The sequence below is a fragment of the Prunus avium genome, chromosome 2 (assembly GCF_965620075.1).
Source record: "Prunus avium chromosome 2, drPruAviu1.hap1.1, whole genome shotgun sequence".
Lineage (NCBI taxonomy): Eukaryota > Viridiplantae > Streptophyta > Magnoliopsida > Rosales > Rosaceae > Prunus > Prunus avium.
In genome coordinates this window covers 386,685-409,352 of record NC_142285.1, presented here as the reverse complement: position 1 = coordinate 409,352, position 22,668 = coordinate 386,685, and the positions used below count along the sequence as shown (strand labels likewise).

The 22,668-nt window shown below is 35.7% G+C and overlaps 1 protein-coding gene across 1 annotated transcript; it reads right to left on the bottom strand.

The window, feature by feature from the left end:
• Window positions 1–1,471: 1,471 nt before the first annotated feature.
• Window positions 1,472–22,294, bottom strand: LOC110772127 (callose synthase 2). Its single transcript, XM_021976531.2, has 43 exons — window positions 22,066–22,294; window positions 21,285–21,520; window positions 20,431–20,531; window positions 20,043–20,164; window positions 19,851–19,944; window positions 19,641–19,751; window positions 19,439–19,555; window positions 19,259–19,351; window positions 19,064–19,155; window positions 18,582–18,708; window positions 17,969–18,106; window positions 17,793–17,869; window positions 17,618–17,711; window positions 16,579–16,701; window positions 16,379–16,496; window positions 14,895–15,229; window positions 14,664–14,716; window positions 14,506–14,566; window positions 12,820–12,901; window positions 12,685–12,734; window positions 12,500–12,586; window positions 11,489–11,629; window positions 11,265–11,359; window positions 11,060–11,147; window positions 10,820–10,980; window positions 10,599–10,722; window positions 10,411–10,508; window positions 10,188–10,323; window positions 9,864–10,015; window positions 8,728–8,837; window positions 8,502–8,627; window positions 8,323–8,391; window positions 8,040–8,229; window positions 7,386–7,545; window positions 7,024–7,143; window positions 6,462–6,577; window positions 6,242–6,325; window positions 4,226–4,338; window positions 3,918–4,147; window positions 3,039–3,833; window positions 2,883–2,933; window positions 2,060–2,245; window positions 1,472–1,901 (listed from the first exon to the last, which is right to left on the bottom strand). The coding sequence occupies exons 2-43, from the start codon at window positions 21,466–21,468 to the stop codon at window positions 1,644–1,646; spliced, it is 5,862 nt and encodes a 1,953-aa protein (XP_021832223.2). The 5' UTR covers window positions 21,469–21,520; window positions 22,066–22,294; the 3' UTR covers window positions 1,472–1,643.
• Window positions 22,295–22,668: the final 374 nt, after the last annotated feature.

Below are 22,668 nucleotides of genomic sequence, written 5' to 3'. Positions count from 1 at the left end.
TTAAAAACAGGCTTTTAAGACAGATAGATGGAAATATGAACTTACACTAACAGGAGAGATTCTTCTGAAAATTATATTTGAATACATATTCCTAATCTTCCAAAGGCAACGAATGAAGGAAAAACCCAAAAAGGACAGGCTGCACTATTTTTTAATTTGAATGATATGTGAAATACCACTATTATCCTTGCATTATGATTTTTTGGGATTAAAAAATTGTATGGCATTGTTGTAAGTTTTGCAAGGCTTGGATTATATATTCGATCCCTGTGAAAGGTCGAATAGGTTCGTTTTTTTCTTAGAGTTTGAGTATTGTAGGGTTTGTATATATTTTGGGCCCTATTAATGGCTCACATGTGAAAAGCCCTGAAAAAATTTGATATGTACCTTTAAATGTCTAGAGCAAGAATTCTATAGTGAGAGCCATGTATGTGGCTAGCGTAAATAATAGTTTTGTGTTATATAAGTAATGGTTATGAATTATTTTTTTTGGTTTCCCAGGGTATCCTCCGCGCAACTGCGGAGACTAAATCCCTCGAGGTACGGTCAGGCGCAAAGTGGGGACTTCTCCCAACAGAATCTGCTCTATTCGCAAGTGCCTGGGATCGAACCCAGGATCTCTTGTTTAAAGGATCCAAGCCCTTCCACTTGGGCCAACTCATGTTGGTTAATGGTTATGAATTTAGTTTAGGCTTATTTACTGTAGTGCCCCCTGAAACTTGGGTCAAATCTCACTTTACCCCCCCAAAGTTAAAATGGCCCACTTTCATCTCTTGACCGAGGTTTGGTGATCCACTTTGCCCCTGCCATCAACTCCATTCAAACTCTGTTAAATCTAATGACATGGCAGGGGTATTTTTGTAATTTTGTATATAAATAAAAATATAATTAAATAATTTTAATAATTAAAAATTAAAATAAATTTAAAAAATACCACTGCCACATCATCAAAGTTAACAGAGTTTTGGATGGAGTTGACAGCAAGGGGCAAAGTGGGTCACCAAACCTCGGTCAAGGGATGAAAGTGGGCCATTTTAAGTTTTGAGGGGTAAAGTGAGATTTGACCAAAGTTTCAGGGGGCATTAGTGTAGTTAAGCCTTTAGTTTATAACATACCATGATGTTTTTTTTTATCTTTATGCGGCCTCCAAAACCTGTCTTTCATGCTCACCAAACGTTCAATTATCAGTCTGCAGGAGAACAGGTGGTTTTGTTTAAGATAATTTCGTCATATAAAGTCTGTTCCTTCACATAATCAAACAACTTTTTTTTTGGGTCAACAATATTCAAACAACTTATTTTCTTACTACGAACAACATTTTCAAAATATTCAGTTCGAACTTTCCAGTTATGAGCACCAAATTTGCGGTTTTCTTTTTTCTTTTTGTGGTCAAAACATTGTTTTAAAGCAGGTGTCTCGACCTCTTAAGATCAGCTGAAGATATATATCATGCATCAAACAGGCAACGAAATTGTTAAGTTTCAAACCTTTTATCATAAATATACATGTACAAGTATTCTAAAGTTTGACAAAAAGCATAAAGAAAGACATCTATGAATTCTTTTGATGAATAATTTGAGCAAGCACTGGAGCTATTTACATTGAGATAAATGAGACCATCCTTTCTATAATTTGGATAAAAACTACTCCTTGTTGCTGGAGGAGTGGTGGCCCTTCCTTTGTCCTCCTCCTCCAAGAATACGTGAGATCTGTAAACCTCTACTGAATGCTTGGTTGAACAGCATTCGTGTTTGGAATTCAGAAACGAAAGGGAACCAAGCCAAGAATGCAACTGGGGTAAAAAGAAGCAACCCCATGATTATTTCATAACCACGAGCAAGTGTTTGAACTGACCCCCAAAATCCTGCTTGTTGAATTAGTGGCTTACAAGCTTGTGCAATCTATAGGAATATTTATGAAGAAAAAAAAAACCAGAGAAACAATTAGAACAAATCAACGAGTTAATAGACAATTGAAAACTAGGTTAAAAATATTAAACACTAAATAGTTAGAACAGGAAGTCAACGGAAAAAAAAAAGGATTAATATGATTTACTGACCAAAAGCAATCCCCATCCAGTTGGCATGAAGGCAAGAATGCAGACTACGACATCCCGAAGTGTCATATGAGGGAGCACTATTAAGGTAATGAAAATAGATAACAATGTAATAAATATAAATCCCTTAACCAGTCGAAACAAAAGTTGATAGTCTGCACTTAATCGTCGCCTCCCAGCAGACACGGCCTGAAAAATTTCAGCACAATTGTCAAAATAAATCTAATAAGCAATAATTTATTTTTTACTGTCGTAAATTAGTTTGCAATAACAAAAGAGCTGGTAAAAGCCAAGTGAAACATTTTCTGACATGAAAAATATGCAGAAATTAACATAACCACATACACAACCTTATTGACTCCTAAAATGCCTATATGAGAATTTGGCTTCTATGTAAGTACGTTGAGAACAAGACTCTCTGAAAAAATGGTTAAATGGTTTGTCAGATTTTGACATGCAGCAAAAACTTAAGTACAGTCCATTGGTTGGTAGAGGAAATCATTTTTCAGAGCCTAGATGGTGACAGTTTAAGAACTGTTTCGGTTTTAATGCTGTATTTGAGAGAACAAGAAAAGAGAAAGTCAGATTTTTGGTTAATTCAGTTCTTAAAAGACAGATTTTGATGTTTATAACCTAACAAATACAAAATGCCTCTGCTTCATCAAAAGGCACGAAAGAAGAAAGCTTCTACGTGGTAATTTTTGCCACCAAAATAACTCATGAATGGCATCTCAGGAAGTTTCAAAAAATACAAATCTTGAAACAAGAAAGTATGGCTATGTTTGGGAATACACATATTAGGAGTCCTGAAATTTTAACTACCCACCTTCATCAGCACCAAAATTAGAAGGATCACCAGCCACGAAACACCATAGACCTGCAAGCGCATTGAAAGGAAAATTAATATTTCCACCTGCTTTATAAAAATAATAGATATTAGAATGCATTAATAACGGTCGAAAGACACATAAAACGCATATACCAGAAAACTTTTGTTGTTTGTAATGTTGAGGTGATAGACAAGCCCATACTGGTAGATGAAAAAGCGTAATGCTAATATTATCTCAGTAATGATACCACGTATTCCAGAGTAACGAAGATGCTCATGTTCCTTTTCCCACCAGGATTCCCAACTTTTATCAGGAGAGACACCGATGCCTCCATGATTGTTTATCCACTTCTTCCAATCCGTCCAGTCATCAACAATCTTTTGCCACTCAAACCCTGATGGATTGAAGAGGAATGGAGCAAAAAGCCATGTTCCAACCATGAACCAAATTTGTATCGTAATGAGGATATATACAACTGCACTTCTATATGAACGACCAAATATGTGGTACACAACAAGCAGAATCAGTAGCTCGATGCCCTTGACAAAGTGGCTTCTGGAGTAGAGCCTGTAATTATCAGCGAATTTGGCATGAAACACTACAAAGCTACGACCCGTTGCTCGGTATTCTGCACCTCCATGAAGTAAAGTCTTTCCATAATAGTGCGTCTTTGTACCAAGAGAAAATGTGAAAAATACAGGGGCCAATTGTAATTGCATTAATATGAAATCGCTTAGTGCAATACGGAACCCCTTTTCTAAACCAATTTCCATAACCATAGGCAAGGCCATCAAAAATCCAATTTGCACAACAGACTGAGAAGCAAGAGCTATTTGAAGAGGCTTATTGTCTCGAATAGCTCGATGAGTACTCAGACCATCTTCAAGCCCACTGAGAACAAGATAAAGGCGACCGTAGAGAAACACATAGACCGTAAGCACAGTCAACTGTCAAACCAGAACCAAAACATTTGAGATAATGGTAAAGGATTATAAAATAAATGAAGAGAAAGAGGTATATTTTATACATACTAAAGTGCTGAAATAGAAACCAATTGTTGTGAAGTAGCAGGATAGCATCCGGAAGAAATCAAATCGATGCCCAAGCCTATAGATGTCACGACTCAGTGTCTGTTCGCCATTCCCATTAGCTATTTTTGCCTCAAAAATCGAGATCTGGTTCAGGCCAACATCTCGTCCTTTACCAACTTGTATATATTCATGATGAGTAACACTGCCTTCACGTACTGTAGAATTGAAACCTGCATACAAGAAACATGTGAAATTGGTACACTACCAATCCAAAACAAAACAAGTCTTAAACAAAGCGATGAGAGTGCCTGCAAATATGTCCTCGCTTAAATTGATGACTTTGGAAGCTTTGCTGACACCCCCTCTAGTCAGATGAAACAGTCTATCAAATACATCTGGATGACCATAGTGGAATCTAACTCTGAATGAGGAAAAAAAAAGGATTCAGCAGCTTGAACTAGATAAGAAACATACGGTAACTGAAAATGTGTAAAGTGTGTTTCTTGAAACACTACAAGAAAAACACAACCAAAAAAAATGTCTAGTATCATACACTTGTGTTACAAATACGCCCTAGAGTTTTCAAAATTGTTCCTAGCTTCCCCTGACCCGTTTAAAAGAGGGCCGTGAGCAATAATTGATCACATGTAATAGGCCTTTCTTTGTGGTCTGCTTTGATTCTTAGCATTACTTTCTTTAAACATAACTTTCTCCATGTTTGCTTTATATTTGAATAACTTGGTGATTCAAAACAGGTAACTAATGTTAAAATTCCACATACAGGATTCATAGTCTAAAACAGTCTAAAGCTTGATATTGAAAACTTAGTCAACATCTATGTGTTCTTAGAAGTTAATATCCAAATTTTGAAAACATCCAAAAAAATTGATTTTCAAACTGAAAAAAAAAACCATGAAACTCTAAAGTTATAAAAATAAATAAAATACCAACATGACTACTCTAAGCTGCTATTTTCAATTTCATAATGAGGTGCTCGTAGTTAACAGATTTAAATGCCTTTTCGTCATATTTTGGACTGCATTATGTTGATTTAAGTGGCTTAGACCGCATTTGTCAATGCCAATTAATTGGACCTGTTTCTAATTTCAAGCCAAAAGTTGATACCAGAAATAAAAATTGGAATTTTTGGATCCAGTATCTGATAAATACTTTCTATATGGAACAATCCAATAGCATAAAAACGTAAAACTGGTGTCCCATGTTGAATATTCAAAGCTTCGTAACTACAGATACCTATTAAACTAAATTGAATTACAGAACTGTCATTATTATTTCAAGTTTCAACAAAAAAATATACACTTTCTCCTGAAAACTTTTGTTGATTAAATACAAAAATATTCTCTCGAACTTTAAAATAGTGTAACTTTCATTGTCCATGTTTATTTTTCATAAAAGAAATTATTCTTAGAAAGTACTTATTGAGATCAATGAAATTGTATAAAAAGATTTAATGTTTTTGTCTAAAGAAATATAAAGAACAATGGATAATTAATCAAACTATCAACTGTGTAGTGTATTAAAAAACAATTCCATTGTAGCATAGCTCGGTTTCTAATTAGAACTGCATTAAGACTGCATAACCATATAAAAAAGTAGTTATAATCTATCTGTTCTATTGAATATCTAATAAGTTGTGCCACTGTTACCTTTAACTAAAAAATGCAAAACTATGACAGAAGTAAAGAATGCAGTAATCAAACTTTGCAGATGAAACTAATTTAATCACCTCACAATTACTATGATATTTTTTGCATAATTCAATATATGACATCGACTTTGTTTGATAAACCTCAAAAATGTCTCCAGGATTACAAATTTTATCACAAACAGAAGTGTAAAATGGAAGTTATAACTTATAACATTTTAAAGTTGATACTTTAACTTTATTATAATAACAAAATTAATTTGGATATTTTCTGACAAAAACACATGCGCTCCTTAGGGATATTGTAACCTGCTTAGAGGGGTTAAATTTAACAAAATCAATAAAGCAGGAGCATAGTCTAGGAAAAAAAAAACAACTATGCTGTACTTTTGGTTGAAAATAAATAACCACCATTCCAACAAACAAAATACAGAAAATCAATATCATACAGGACCGTAGACAAATTAACTAATAAATATTTGAATGAATGTCAAATATGAAAAACATTCTCAGTCAGCCTAAAATCATAGTCGGTACGGATTTATGATGATCAAACGATTAAAACAGATTGTGACAGCTAAAATGTCATTGGGCTGGGAAATAAATCATAAATTAGTAGTTCTGGAAACAGAATATAAAAAAAATTCCGAATTCTTACCTCAGAGGGTTAGCCAGCAGTCTCTGTCCAATAGTTACAAAACTAGTCTCCTGATTCGACATAAACCATGCAAGAGATGAAACACTGCAAAAGATAACCGAAGACATGAAACGCCATGCACATAAGCACAAAAGAAAATTTTAAAAACAAAAAATTTATTAAGTCTTAATTTACTAGCAGCACTGGAATTCCTGCTGCAGAGCAACAACACAACAAATACCTGCCAGTGAATATATGCTCCCTAAGTCCAAGTATCGTCGGATATCTAACACCATCATGTTTCTGAAATTCTTGCAGCAAATTCCTCATTTTGAATGCTTCTTCCAAATAGTTATCCTGTTGAACAGATACAACAACGTGGTACTGAGTTTCAAAAAAGCACAAGCATATAGAATTTATACCTAAACTGTAAGCATAGCCGATACCCTATTCCAGTGTGACTCCCTACTTGTGTCGAGCTTTTTTCGCCAAAAGACCCCAGCATTAGACACAGAAGTTCTAGCGACTCTAAATACATAAGGATTGTAAACATGTCAAAGAATCTTGAAATCACTTAATGTCCAATTTCCAAAATAGCATATTTCATCCACCCTCTCTCATTGTCCTTTCCTCTCTATGATCCAAACTTGGCCACCATTCCTACTTTTTTTCCCTAAAAATCCTAATTCCTCTCCTCTTAACGACTTGGTAGTTGGTGCTTTTCTTTTTGTAATAACTATTAGTATATACTTTTTCACACGCATGCACAAAGCATTTGCATATGGTCGTTTGTGTGTGTGTACCTGGTTCATATCTATTGTTTGCAAGCCTTCCCCACGTGTGAAAATGATTGCATGGTTTTGATTTTCTGGCTTTCCCTCTCCCAATATTGCAGGTCCAGGAAGCTTTATCCGATAAATATCCTGTACAAGGAGATTTAAACAATCCATTGTAAAGCAATATTCATGTATAGAAGATGTGTTACAATGTTACAATTGCATACTGTTGGGATTGAAATAAAACAATAATTACTCTAAGAAGCACAAAAGTGAAGGAAACAAACTTGGGGTGACCCCTAGGAGTCTCTTACAGGTCTAGGAAGCTCTGCCAGAAAGATCTCAAATTACTGTCAATGCCCAATATTGAATGTTATAAAAATTATTACCTGATCCAACCTTTGAACAGGATCAGTGGAATCAATTGTCTTAGTTGGAGGAGCTGCCTTTACAAGAGCCGAATAGTAGACCTTCCGAACATTTTTTTTGGATTTATCTTCGCTAGTTTTCTCAACCTCATCAATGTAAGCTACCCGAAGAGATGGATAACTGCAACAGGGAAAATAGGAGACATTACCATGACTTGCTTCAAGAAGCACCTAGGCTTTCTACAAACACCTCTGTGTATGCTTGTGGCACGAAAGTTTTATCTTTACAATATCATTACATGAAAGGTAAAGTTTTAGCAATACCACCTGAACTTAACTCCTTTTGTCAACTGACCACCTGAATTTTTTCTTTATTGTTGCCCACATGAACTACACTGTTGTTGTTATATTAGTCAAAAGTTGATTTACCATTTTAAACCCCAAATTTTTTTCCCTCTAAAATAATTATAATTTTTGGTGAAATAAGTAAAAGCTTTGACCCTTTGGGAGAAAAAGATTGGCATAATATAACTACCTTGCTGAAAACTTGATGTTTGCTTAATCTATTACACTAAACCATAAGTATACTGTATTCATATCACAAACACACACACACACACACACATGCACAAAATAATAAATATAAATATAAATACTAGATACTGAAGAACATACGTTGCCATAAGTTTCAAAATGTCCTTGGCACGAGCATCACCAGATCGCTTGTGAATTCCATATTGTTGGCATGACACAACATATGAGAATTTCATGTCAACTACTGCTTGGCATTGAGCTAGTAGTGATGTTTCAGATTTTGAGTGTTCCTCAATAGTTGATTCAGCAGCCTTATAGCCTTCCATTAGAGCTAATAATAAGGAAAAAAAATAAATCAATATGCCCTTTACAAAATTAACCATAGAAGAGATATGGTAATTACACTACAACTAAGCTTCAATACCTTCATCTTTTGCCATATCCAGGAAGGCCTGAAGTTCCAAAGCTTTTCGGTAATACATCATACCTCGTACTTAATTGTAGAGAATAGGGGAAGACAAAACTCATAATCATTCATAAGAAATATAACAAATCAAATCAAGTGTCAAAGAGAGAGGGGCAGTAGCCCGCATCTGCTTATACCAGTTTTAGTCAACGTTTGGCCTCGATAGGATGCCCATAGACGGAGTTTCTCTTCCAATTCATCATTTGCTCTGAGTTCTTCTTCACTTTCACATTTGACCCGCTCAAGAAAGTTAGTCCATTCATCTGCAATCAATCATGGGTTCATAAAAGAACAGTTCAGATAACAATGCACACTATATCGTAAGAGGAGAAACAACAAAAAACAAAACAGAAAACAATTCACCTGGAAAGATCTTTTGCAAGTAGAAAAGGATAGAGACACCATCTTCGTTCTGCTTTTCCAGGTGATCGACGGAGAAAAGAACTTCTTCTGAATAGTATGGTGTCAAAACCCTACAAAGTAATTACGAAAATGTCAGGCGATATATGGTGAACAAAAAAAACCTTTTGACCCCACAAAAAGACAAAAATATCTGCCATCCCATATTATTTTACACAACTTATCGAAATTATAAAGTGGTTGATACAAAATATGTCCAATAGTTATTTTATTTTGAAATAGTGAAACCATAAGTCAGATCATCAATTTAAAATATGGATCAACTACAGAAAACCCCCAAACTATATGGGTAAATTCAAATTCATTCAAAGCCACATAGGCAGTTAACGCTTGGACTGAAGGATTGGAGTGGTTTAAATGTAAGGTTTATGGGAATTTCTGTACGCGTTTATAAAAAAGTGATAGTTCGTGTATGAATTGAAAATATCCCTATAGTTTGGGGGTTTTCTGTAGTGAGATTGATTATGTACTTGAAATGGTTAAACCCAAGAATGTATTACTTCATTAATTGTAATGTAATACCCAGTACCCAAATTTATTGGATCATTATACTTGAAGAACATTTAAATTTCTGTTGTGTAAAATAAATAGGGTCTATACGGTTGCTTATTCTTATTAGCTAACTATATAGTTGGTCAAAGGTTCTGGTTACATATTACATGCTTATACTGTTATACATATCTTAGTGTATATATGTCACCACCTTGCAATTTACTTGAAACTATAGTATTGTGAAGATGTGTCAAGTACACTTTCATTTGGTATTATCTCTCCTTGTCTCAACCGTGAGACAATGGTGTAGAGAAAAGTTTAAATTTATTATTTGTCTATGCTTCCGCAAACAGTTTAGTTACTCGAATTGGTTTAGTACGAGAACTTATACACCTAACATCTATCTTATTGGTCATGGCTGCAACACCTGGCCAATAAACAGAACTTCAATTTGAGAAAATAGTAAAGAACATTTTCCCCATGTCAAGGGCGTGACAATAATTGACACTGAAATATCTTCACCCCAGTCACCCATGAAAGGAAAGATGCAATAACAATGAAGAAAGTCCAAATTGAAGATAACTTACGAGAAGGAAAGCATATTTCGAACTTTAGGTGCAGGAGGCATGTCCATAAACAATGAGTTAGAAAAGAAAGAAATGCGCCTTCTAGCTTCCAAGTTGGATGGGACATCCATAGCAGACTCCTTCTCCGTAAGCAATAGATGAAGCCTTCTGATCTATAGAAGATAATGGACTCACACACAGGAGAAATTTATTACATGTAACTTTTACGAAACTCATTCAGACTGAGAAAACAGATATGAAAGGTCAATGCACTAACATTAATATTCAGGTCGTGATGACTAGCTAATCCAGCACTGAAATCATAACATTGTAAATGAAAGATACCTTTTCTTTCCAAGCTTCTGTTTTTGGGGTCACTGGCACTGGGAAATTCAGTTCACCGAAATATGTATCCCGTTGATCAAGGGGTGTCATTCCCTCATCTTTCCCATATGTTCCCCCATGGCTTGAATCTAGCAAGCTGCATGAAAAAGAAATGAATGGAGGATTGAGGGGAACAAAATCAAAATATTAACCTAGTTGAGATATCAGATTCCAAATCATTTACGTGGGAATTTCATCCTCCATTATGTCCCTTGTCACAACCTCTAACATGTTAAGCAAGACAATTACGACCTGGTCCTTGTCCTCCTTTTTGTTTTTCAGCTGTAGTCATCAGAAAGATATGGTTGGGACTAGCACCAATCTTGATTAATCAATAAAAATATGTGAAAGTTCACTGTCAAAGAAGAATACCAGATAGTCAATCAACTGAACAAATTGCTCATGGAGGCTTGGGAGAGCACTCATATTGAACTCTGTTGTCAGATTTCCCTCAGCAATATGCGCATCAACTATGGTGAAGATATCATTTATAACCCTGGACAGAGGAGTCATCAGGAAGATAACAAAAGTCTGGCAGATGAAGTTATGTTTTCTTTCTATTCTGAGACATATTCAAGTAGTATTGAACTCACTTCTTTTCACGCTCTCCAAGGACCAACAAATTAATAATACTTTTAAATGAAAGATAGCACTCGCGAATAGCACAGCGCATATAATTGTCTGTACTCATTCTCTTTTTCAGCTCACGATCTTTATCTTTGCTGTCTTTTGCCATGTCCAGTGCTATTGGGATCTACAGAATTAGTACAGAGTAAATACATGTATTGGTCTTGGTGAGACTAATGGAAGAAATTACTCATGAGAACATAGACCTTGCTAGCAAGCAGAAAAGGAGGCCACTGGATGAGGTCTACTAAATCTGGGTCAGCCCCATATGGGACAAGCAACAAGTTCTTTTCCCTGAAAAACAAATACAAGCTTTCAATATCACACTATTTAATCCAAAAAGTAAAATAATGGAACTCAACATTCATTCAAGTTGAGGAAAACATTTCCTTGTCTGGCATCATTATTTACCTATCACTTATCAGATCCTCCTCTCTGAAACTGCTGATTATTTCGTTCCACATCTGTGCAAACTTTGCTGCCTCTTTCTCTTTGCTAGATGCACTCTGAAACAACCAGCCAATGTGCAATGACTCAAATGATGGTCTTTCAATGATTAACCGAGGGATGTACCAAATTGTGCATAAAGGTCATTATCAATATTGGTAACTTCTCAAGCAGAACAGTGACCAAACCTTATCAAACTTGCGGGAGAAAGTGGCTTTTAGTATTCCCTTTTTCTTAGTCTGCTCATTCTTCTCCACAGGAATCAAGTAATTATTAAAAGCACCTGGCAGTGATTCAAATCGAGATCTCAACATTCCCAGTGTACGAATCTGGAAGAAAGAGAAAAATCTGGTAAGGTGATTTAAGTTGAAAAAACCTACAATCAGAGCAAGGATTATCCAGGCAAAATATCATAACCATCAAGTTTTTAAATTCTCTTTCAAGGATTCTCCATGCAAAATATCAGCTAAATAGAAAAATTGTTCAGCCATTTGATTATCCATATTTTCGTTTCAATTTTATCCAACGTATTGCATTTTCTTGCACATTTTAGATGACCAAACAACTTCCTCTGAATGATTCTTTGCAAGGATAGCCCTTGAAGGATGATCTAAAATATAGACGGATGTGTGCATTTTTCTCGCAACAAGGACACCCTTAACATAGGAAAAACTCATCATATATATAAGGTGAAGATTTTATGGAAAAAGCATACTAAAATGGGATGATTTAATTTGTCACCACAGTATGAAAAAAAGAATAACAGACGAACAGAACCAACAAGTACAAGATATTCTATGGAAAAAAACTGCTCGTGTTGAAACCAATTGAGGATCCTTTTCTCTATTTTTCAGAAAGCAAAATGAGTTTCTATTTCCACGGCAAGAATCTCGCATAATTTCTATTAGTATTTCTTCACTTTATTTGTTAAAAATCATAATTGGACTTTTTTTATAAATTGATTAAACCTCAAATGCTTTGAAACAAACCCCAAGTGATGCATGAGATTGTAGATTCACCATGACTCGAAAGCAATTAACTAGAACTACCCGACATTCTTTTACTTTTAAAATAAAATCCCCCAACCAAAATGAAAAATAAGGATGATTGGGCTTTTAGCAGATTGGATTTATTGTGCTTCATCAATATGGAAAGTGATATAAACATGAGGATTGTAGAGAAAATAAAACTCCACCAACCTCTCCAAGACGGCGAAACGCACCATATATACCTCCAAATATTGTGGAAAAGATGGCATACCAAATTTGAGTATCCATAAAGTAGACCTATAGAGAAAAATATGAATAAAATTTTACGAGCAAAATGAACACAACTAAGTGAATGATAAGACACTGATGTGAAAATGAGAGAAACATTAACATACAAGAACAATTGGAGCCCAGACTGCAATCACCACACCAATGTTATTCTTAGCTGAAAAGGTCAAATGATGACATCATAAACCATCCGAATATAAGGAAGTTTATTTCATTTATGCATTTATCATTTATGCATTTACCTCGAGGGAAAAACTCATGCCATTGGTAGGTCCCAATGTGAACTTTCATGATATCTTTAGTTGGCTTCACAAGAGGCCTAATCTGCAACAATGAAGAACAAATGACACTGATTCAACAAGTTTTGTACCCAACTCTTTTTCCTTTTCTTTTTTTATTGAGGAGCACAAATCTTATTCAAAAGAGATAATAAACTACAAAAAGTGAACAAGACTTTTTTTCCTGCGAAGAAACAAATCTTATTAGAAAGAGACAAAAACTACAAAAAGTGACAAGCAGTCAATCATTGAGCAGGATAAATACTGATATCACAGAAGAATTAAACAAAGATATTATCCTATATCTGCCTTTCAATCTAACAACAGATGCCCAAAGTGAAGATAGAAACGGATCACCCTCTCCAGAAGATCTTCAACCCCCACTCCCTTATAATTGTCAAAAATCCTCCTGTTCCTCTCCATCCAAAACCCACAAGACAGCCATCCTGCAGCAACCCCACAAAACTCTAGCCTTCTTTCCTCTACCAAAGACGGAAAGTCACTAAGCACGCACTCCAGCCTACCAAATGATAAATACCACAAACTTAGAGCTACTGAACAATGAAAAAACAGATGGTCTGCACTCTCCTATTTTAACTAACACATATACAGGAACTACAAGAAAGACAACAATTAAGTCTCCTTTTTCTGAAGCAACTCGTGCTTATTCACCCCCATGTCAACCACTAGCCAACCCTAAATTTCTGAGAAAACATTTCTAGGAGTAGTACCCTGAAATTTCCAGCTTCCAATGCCTCAAATCCTCTCTGCCTCCATAAAAATGAACTTTTATCTAATAGCAGCAGCAAAACTGATAACTCCATTACCTCTACTCCTTCAGAATTTCTTCTGAATCCAAAATCTCAACTCCCTGACTTAAAAGGAATAGATGCAAGCCAGGCGATAACTATATTATGAAATCTGGATAACCTGAACCGCAAGAAAAGTGACGCCAAAGACTGTTCTCCCAACCACAACTCCTCCAACAATCTGACACTTCCCTTATTCCCCACCACCAATTGACACTTACTCTATTGCCCACCACCAATCTGACACTTTTCTTCATCTTCTTTACCCAGCTTTAAGACAAGATTATTGCACCATTGCCAAACAGGATGCTATTATTAACAAATCATAGACAAAACTCAAATTGGCCAAAAGATTAAATAACGAAATCTGTGACAAAGCCCTTGGGGTTAGCCCAAGTGGTGAGGGTGGGTGCGAAACGGGTTAGGACTAGATTAGCTCAAGGATTCGATTCTCTTCCATCATAACCATAAGTAAAAAGTCTGCGACAACATGCTAAGGTCATTGCTTAAGCGTTTTCCTATTTCATTGATATTCTGATATTCAAATAGGCTTTAAATTATCCCCTCAAGCAATTATGGGTAAAAGAAAAAGATGAATAAAAGGCAAACAAATTAGGGGGGGGCGCCCTCCATTACCTAATAAACAAATAAGTCATGATAATAAAATGGTGTTGACCCTTACTAGTATGTGCCCCTCTAACATCATAAAATTACAAGTATGTCAAGAATCATCGGCATTTCACAAGAAGTAATCATTTAAACATAGATATGGACATAAAAAGAAGAAAAAAAGTTTACTCTGCGGATGCTTGTAAATGTTGAAGAGGGACTAAAGAAGTACCTCTACGTAGTAACTGAAGGCTAATTTCGACACAAGCAGAAGAACCCAAAAAATGGTATACCTAGAAACAAAAGCCGTCAGTAACAGTGAGACCAGTGAATATCTATCCCAGGCCATTCCAACTGAAAGAAAAGACAAATCAAAATCTCTATGGTTACTTGAAAAGAGAAACTGAGCTTTCGTGCATTCCCCTTCCAACATAAAGCTGAGACTGCAAACATATCAAAGAAATGAATTAGACTGAGGCCAATATGCTGGAAAAAAAAAAATTAACAAAAATTAAATGGCTAGAAAATGAATGATTCAGGTATCATATCCATAGGAGGCAAGTCCTGACTGCTTCAGTCCATAAAACACTTTACTAGAAATTACAAGGTACAAATGCATACCTGAGACCACCACATCATGAGCATCACAACCCTTAAGTGTGACCTTTCAAGAAACCGGCGGACAATTGGGAACATAAACAACAATGCAGAGAGCATGTTTGGAGCTAAGTAGATGACAACAGCCAAAATGAACAAAGAAGATGAACTTGGACCATTTCCAAACCAATTCCTGATCATCCGTGCAAATCCAGGAGGGTTTTTCCAACTATACGCGTAAGTCACTGGTAAAACAATAACCCATGCTGCAGCTGAAACAGCCTTCAAAACATATCTTAGCCTGACAAAGAAAGACATGCTTCGCCTAGCTTTCCAGCTCAGAATTAAATCAAGAACAGCTGTAAAAAAATGAAATAAAATTAATCAAATTATAAAATTTATAAGATATCATAGAAGGCTCATATTAGTCATCATCATTAAACATTATGTATTCGAGGATATAGCATCCTTGTGCAATTCTACAGAAAATCCAGTCATAATCTTCACCTCATCAGAGTCATCAGAGGTATTACATATTTGATATTACTGAGTTTAAAAAAAAACACCAAATGAATCATTCACAAGTTTAAACATAGCTTAAAACTCTTCATTACTGAACAGTTTCCTTATAGGCTACAACCTTATAGCCTTGTGCCAAGTGGTAAGCAAGGTAACATTCTAGGTTCTGGTTGGGAACAGGTATGACCCAGCAGTACAGATTAATTTCTTCCAAATTTTTCAGAAGATGATTCGCTTAATGTTGGCCTGATATTAGGGCTACTGACTGAGTTAATTTAGATTTGATTGAGCTGATTTGCATGATTTCTAGGAACATTTTCTAGAAATTTTACATTTAGTTTTTTACTCAATTGATATGATCCTCTTCTCCCTTTCTTAACTTTCTTTTCAACAGTATTGACCTTTGATAACTTAATTTAATTAATTTTCTTAAAAGATAATCTAAGATTATTGCTAGACCCTCCTTTGGAACAGTATATGCCCCTACTTTACAGCTAGACCCTCCTTCGGAAAATCACTAGATTATTGTGCAGGCACATAGAATGGGACCGTTCATGGTTCTATCATCCATGTATACCAGTAAAGGCAAACGTGGTTAATTTTTCATAGGAAATGGCATTGTAGTGATTTTCCAGCACAAGTATGTCACAGTTGAGGTCGATTATGTTGAGAATATTATCCCACGTCCGGGAAGTAAAGCCTTGCACCAAATAAGATATTGGCCTCTTCACCCATTGCCTATTGATTTAGGTTGGATGCTCTAATTGAATTATGGTACCAGAGCATCCAACCCAAAACCAAATGGCGATGGGCAGAGAGGCCCAAGATCTTTTATATTGTCGTGAAAGGCATTACTTCTCCCGTGTGAGACAATACTCTCAACAGATTATAGATACACGGAACAGCGACAAATTTGAATTTTGACCACAGATGCAACACTAAAATAAATAATAAACCAGCAAATAATAAGGCTAAATGGTTTTATTTACCTTGTCCAAGCTTCATTATCGCAGCAGTTATGAAAATACTCAGCACTTTCTTAAAGACATCACCTTCAAACATGGAACTTAATTTCCCCGACCCATTCCAAGCAACAATGATCATTGCCTAAAGGAAATTATTACATAAGTCCTAAGAGTGCACAGACATAAGTACAGAAGATTAAGAAGGTTAGTAAGAAAAAATTCACCTGCAAACTCAATATATAAAAGCTCCACATTCTATCAAAACTTCTGAAAATGTGCCAAAACGAGCGTATTTCAACAAAGTTGACTTTACCAATCCATCGATCCCCATTGTGTGGTTTCTTATTCTGAAATCATAAAATTTCAGAATCAAAAACACAAACAGTTAAACCAAAGAGTAGAATGAGAAAGATAAAAGCTTATGTGATTAAAGAGTACCAAAAAAGAAAGTTGTTTTGACCTGGTTAATCTAATTCCTACTTAAACATCTATAACAGTGGTAGCTTTTGATTTTTCCTATAGAGACTTCAAGTATTCCAATAACAGATAACCTATTGATAAATTGCATCAGTAAAATTATCAGAACTGAAACTGTCGGCATTCAGATATGCTATGTTATCCATAAAACCTGAACTTGTAAGAACATGACATGCTGATTTGCGACAAACTCAAAGTGCTGTATATACAGCCGTCAACATAATTTATGGGGGAAGATTCTATCAATGAAATCAAGAAAGTTGAACTATAAACAACAAGAGATAAATGATCCATGTCATTAACTAAGTAATTTGTAAAGTTATATTCACGCATTAAGAATGTTTGATGATGATGGTACATTGATAATCATCTAGAGTATAGCCACTCTAATTGAAACCTACGATTTAAGCTTTAAGCCCTGCAGCAATCACAAGGACCATCCAATTAGAAAAGGTAATTTGTTCAGTGGCAGGTGTTTGTGATTACCACAACAGATTACCACAAACACCTGCCACTTGAAGTTTTTCCTTAAACTTCCCAAAAGCAGAGGGCCAGTCCCACTTACAAGGCATATGCTGAAGCATCTTTACAAGAAAAAATAAATAATAAAAATTGAACAAACAAACAAAAAGGTTTGTACAAAGCAAGGTTGCAGATAACATAATAGTACAAAAAGAAATGGATATTTTTACAGTGGACGAATTCAATAGTTACATAATGAAAATCACGGATGATAAACAAAGAAAGAAGGAAAACAAATATTTTATATCCAAAGTCACAGCATACCTCATCTTTTCCAACTTGAATCTCTTCGACTGGCTGGCAAAAGAAATCAGCATCGGCACGCATAGGCCACCCTAGCTTAAAACAATCAACTGACCTACAATTCCATACCAAACAAATCTTGTAATGTACAGTCTTAGCATTGGAAAATGCAACCTAAACAGAGAAAAGCTTGTACCAAAAGTATTCATTCAAATCATCATAATTCCTCCACTGAGAATGCTTTGATTTTCCTCCTTTGCTCCTTTTAGCCTCCTGTAAAAAAAGATACAACAAAATTTAACGAGATATGAAGTAATAAATGTCAAACGGAAAGAAAGAAATTATATTAACAAAAGAAAAGTAGAAGAACACCTTTGCTATTGTATCATATATTGGAGTTACTACTTTCATCAAAAAGGCCTCATCTTCACCACCATAGGCTGGCTTTATGTGCTCGCCCGTCATTGGACTAACACTCCCAGCTAGCATTCCATACAATTCAAATGCCATCTACAAAGTGTAAAGTACAACTGCTGAATCATACTGCTAAATTAAACATAGGCTTTCTCCCAATTACTTTGGCTTGGGTCACAAATAACAATGATCACATTGGTAAGAATAATATAACTTATCCAATAAATGTATATACAGAAAATTAAAATAATTAATTAATTAAAAAAAGCAAAAGAACATGAAAAATTATTTATAACATTTAACAATCTCAATACATATTTGCAATATGTCTATAAAGAATCCTGACAATAGAATAGAGCATGAAGAAATAAGCTTTTAAGCTTCTAGTACACCAACCCTCCACCCTTCTGCAACAATTGAGTCCCAAGGAGAAAAAAGTAGATAACTTAACTGTCAAATCCTATGTGTTTAAGGTGTACTTGGGGTTTAGGGACTACAAGATGTTGTAGATTAACTTGAATTCCAGAAATATACATGTCATAAAGCAAGGCAAAAACATCTTAAAGCATACATGATGATAAATATAGCAAAGGCATTCTGGCATGAATTTCAAATTTGCAGCTTCTCCCCAGATAAGAAGATATAAACCCATGTATAGTAATTTTCGCTGCTGCACTTCCTGCTGAATAGTTGGCAACCTGCCAGTTAAAAACAAATTTTGTATGTTAATAGTGTGGAAACAAAAGGACAGAAGCAAATCACCATATTTCAATGGATCACTATAAACCACAGCTAAACAAATCAGCAGCTCCGCTTTTAAGAAGACTATAACTAATCCACTTTAACATTTGCTAGAAAATATTGTTGGTGTGATATATTAGGTTTAGGGTTTATTATTTAATATAGTTGACTTTGTATACTTACCTTTTTTGTATACTTTGTACATCTTATAAATACCTCAGAATAAGGAGAATAAAATAATTCAATTCATCCAGATTTCTAGAAATATCAATATTATATTAAATTACAAAGCTTTCAAAAAGGATTCCTCACCAAAGGCTACTTTTGCGATCCAAGTATTTACACCATTTCTTGTAATTTTTGAAAAGTTTCTTCATCACGTCCGTTAAAGCACGATCGTCCAACTATACAGGAAAAGATTTGGCAAATAGAGTAAGGTAGCAGGAGGAAGGGGGAGAACTAGCTCAGAAAGGGAAAATATAAGGTAGAACTGAGAAGGATAACAACCTTGGGCTGTTGATCAGGCTTTGGTAATTGTCGTATGTGAACATTAGCAACCAACAGAATCAAGTGTTCCCTTTGATTTGCCACATTATCCTTCTGCACATTAATGAGTGGAGCTTAAGCTGCTCGTAAAATATGAAAAACTCAGTAGTTTATGACATTCATTTTGGTTAGTCACTTCACCTGGAAACCAAACATAGCCTGGAGCCAGTCTAGAATGTCTTCATCTACTTTCTTCTTGTGGTCCTTCGGCCATGGTAGGCCCCTAGTGTTACGGAGTGCTGAAACAGTAGCATGAATCTGGAGAGCAAAAACAAGAGACAATGTGTTTCACCTGTAAATCTAAAGACATAATGCTCTCAGTTTTAAATGAAAATGTTCAAACCTCGGGAAATCTCATGATTGCTTGATTTTGACTATCAGGGTCAAGAGGAAGAATATTGTAAGGTACATATATCTGCTGTTTTTCTTCAACCTTGGTGTGAGCTTCCAAAATCTACAGTACAAAAAATACAGATATATTTTACAAAGGAAATAGGTGCAAAATGAAGATTAGTATTATGAAAAAGTTTCAGGTCAAAAATTTCTATTTCACCTCCTCAGCTACTTCAACAGCTTCCGTCTGATTGACAGCCTTCAAAACCTCAAATAAAACAGCAGCAGTTTGGTATGCTTTGGTCAGTTGCGCCCTGGGTTAGGAAACACAAAACTTAAAAAACCAAAACATAAAGCAGCTGAGCAACTTTTCAATCAAAAATAGAACACATCAATACTCCTAGAGACAAACCGATCTGCTTTATCAACAGCATTCTGCAGCGCTTGAATGTATTTTTTGTAGTAATCTCGATAAAAACTCTGCATTTCCCGAGCATCACTCTTTTGCCTTCCTGCCAATGTTGTTTCATTTTCCTGAAAAGAATCAAAATGATAAGTAATATCTCTGCTGAATTCCAAATAGTCCTTGATAAAAAAATTAGGAGATATAGTACATATGATTTCCAACAAATGAATAACTTCTTATTGTTTGTTATTTATTATCTAGTTATCTATCTGTTTATTTATTGTTTATCTATTTCTTTCTTTCTTTCTTGCTTTGGTAACAATGTCACTGAAAGATCACATCACATATATGAAAAAAGAATTTGTTGCAATTACCAGGGGAAATGAAGGCTTACCCTTTCTAGACGCTGAAGAAGTGCAGTTTTAAACTGGCGGACACCACGTCCACTAGATGTGGGATCCAGTCTGTGAGCTTTCTCAAAGGCATAGAACCGACCTAATTCCAGCATACACATTAGTATGAATTGGACTCCCAAACATACAATATAGTTCATAAAAATGACTTTGAGTTTGTCTAAAGGTCTTTTTTGCCATGATAAAATTTTGAAACATAACCCGTCCTATTACAATAGGTGGATTATCAACTAACCAACTATTCCATTGACTATGAATAATATAAAGTAGCCTCAAGAATTGTAAACAAAAAAAAAACAAAAGTTACAAGAAAAAAGAAGCATTTAAAAACCCCAACTGATGGCTTCATTGACAAGCCAACATGCCTCAGAAAACATAATTCTTCAATTTCAACCCTTGGGGCCAGCTCCTCGGCAATTGTGGTACTCTTTACCACATGTTTCAAGGGCATTTGTGTATACCCGAGGTTTGCCCCCTCCCAAATGGGTGGCATACCTAGGGTTTTCCAGGGTTAGGGATTCCTCACCATTCAGAAACAAGTTGGTACATTTATAAACAAAATCCATCATGTAGTCCTTTCACATATGACATACCCTAATATTTGAATCATGTATAATGAGTATCGAGACAGACAATTTACATCCATCACATTTTCCTTTCACATAACAGTCAGAAGCTATGGGAATAAAGTCCATACTGCAGTGTATCCAATCCAACCAGTTTCATGAGCTCTTATTAATCAAACATGACCCCGATTACGAAACACATGTGACTCTTACATACAAAGAAATAATAGAATACAAGCTTACAAGATGAGAAAACAAGTGCAACTCACATAGATAGGCAACTCTTGGATTCCGGGACTCAACTTCATTTGCAACACGGAGAATAGGAGCAATATCCACCAATGAAGAAGGCACCACCTCACTATCCAACATGGGCTCTCCAAAACTTCCGGCAGTCTGAGTCCGCAGAATCCGCCTCTGCGGCTGCTGATCTAACCCCCTTCTATATGCCATCTCTACAACTTAAGCCCACAAGGGCCAATCAAACTTGCTTGTCAATGTCTACCTGTTGAATCCAAGGACACATAGCAAGTAGCATAAGCATAAGGAGAAGTGGAAAGTCCCATGAATTCCTAATCGGATAAGGATCAATTTGGATGCCAAGTAGAAATTCGGTCTTAACCATTTCCCAATTTGTGATCCATGGAAGCTATGAATTTCACTCAACCGAGTCTAGTAATTCAACTATATGACTTTGTTTTGAGTAATATTTCCATCAAGAAATTTAAACAACAGAAGATGAAATATGTGTACTTTTTTGCAAGTCCTCACTTAACAGCAGAAGAGATTGAAACAGAAACAGAAAAGATCACAAATTAACTACTTGGTCACTTTCGGGGAGATAAAGAAGAGCAAAGCATAGAATATATATATAGTAGAGAAATGAAAGTGAAAAGACAGAAACAGAGCAATAAAACTCAAAATAGCAATAGGCTCTCTCATTCTGAGCAATAAAACCCACCAGGACCATATATATTGTTCCTAATCATAATCAAACAGAAAACGAAACCAAGAAAACAATATGCGCTGAAATCTGAAAGCTTTTTTTACCGCTTTGTGTTTCGTCAAATTACTTAGGCCTTAGCTTGTGCGGGCAGGGCAGCGAAAGAAGCAAGCAAAAGAGAGAGAGAGAGAGAGAGAGAGAGAGAGAGAGAGAGGCGCGGCGCATATGAAGTGGGTTGTTGTTGGGGGGGGGGGGGGGGGGGGGGGAGTTGAGAAGGAAGAGGAAAACGTAGTGAAGAAGATGGAAAAGAAAAGCGAGTAAACGCTTTACCAGTTGTTGCTAGAGACTGGATCCCTCAAGTCTCGAAGAAACATTAAAATAAGGAAACCAAGATATTTACATATTTACACCTGCAATCATACACATGCACACACACAGTGTGATTTGAGACACTGACATTTAGAGGGAAGAGAGAGAGATGGGCCCTACTATGATGGGTGCGCAAGTTCAAGTGCAAGTGCACTCAGCCAGCCTTGCTTCTATTCAATTCAATACAACTCAACTTTATTAGAGTTTTAGAAGGTGGGTGGATGCCAAGCGCTACCTACAAACAAAGGTCAAGACAAGACTCGATAGGCAGAAAGAAAAGAAATGCATAGAGCCTGCCTGACTATTCTCTCTCTCTCTCTCCCTCTCCAAGTCAAGGCACT

Bases quoted from the DNA above. Each gene is read 5' to 3' on its own strand.
- LOC110772127 (XM_021976531.2), bottom strand. From the start codon at position 21,468: ATGGCATATAGAAGGGGGTTAGATCAGCAGCCGCAGAGGCGGATTCTG. The intron at 14,567-14,663 runs GTAACCATAGAG...TTTTGTTTCTAG, and splicing joins AGCTCAGTTTCTCTTTTCAA to GTATACCATTTTTTGGGTTC. The intron at 10,723-10,819 runs GTGAGTTCAATA...TCCTCTGTCCAG, and splicing joins CTTGGAGAGCGTGAAAAGAA to GGTTATAAATGATATCTTCA.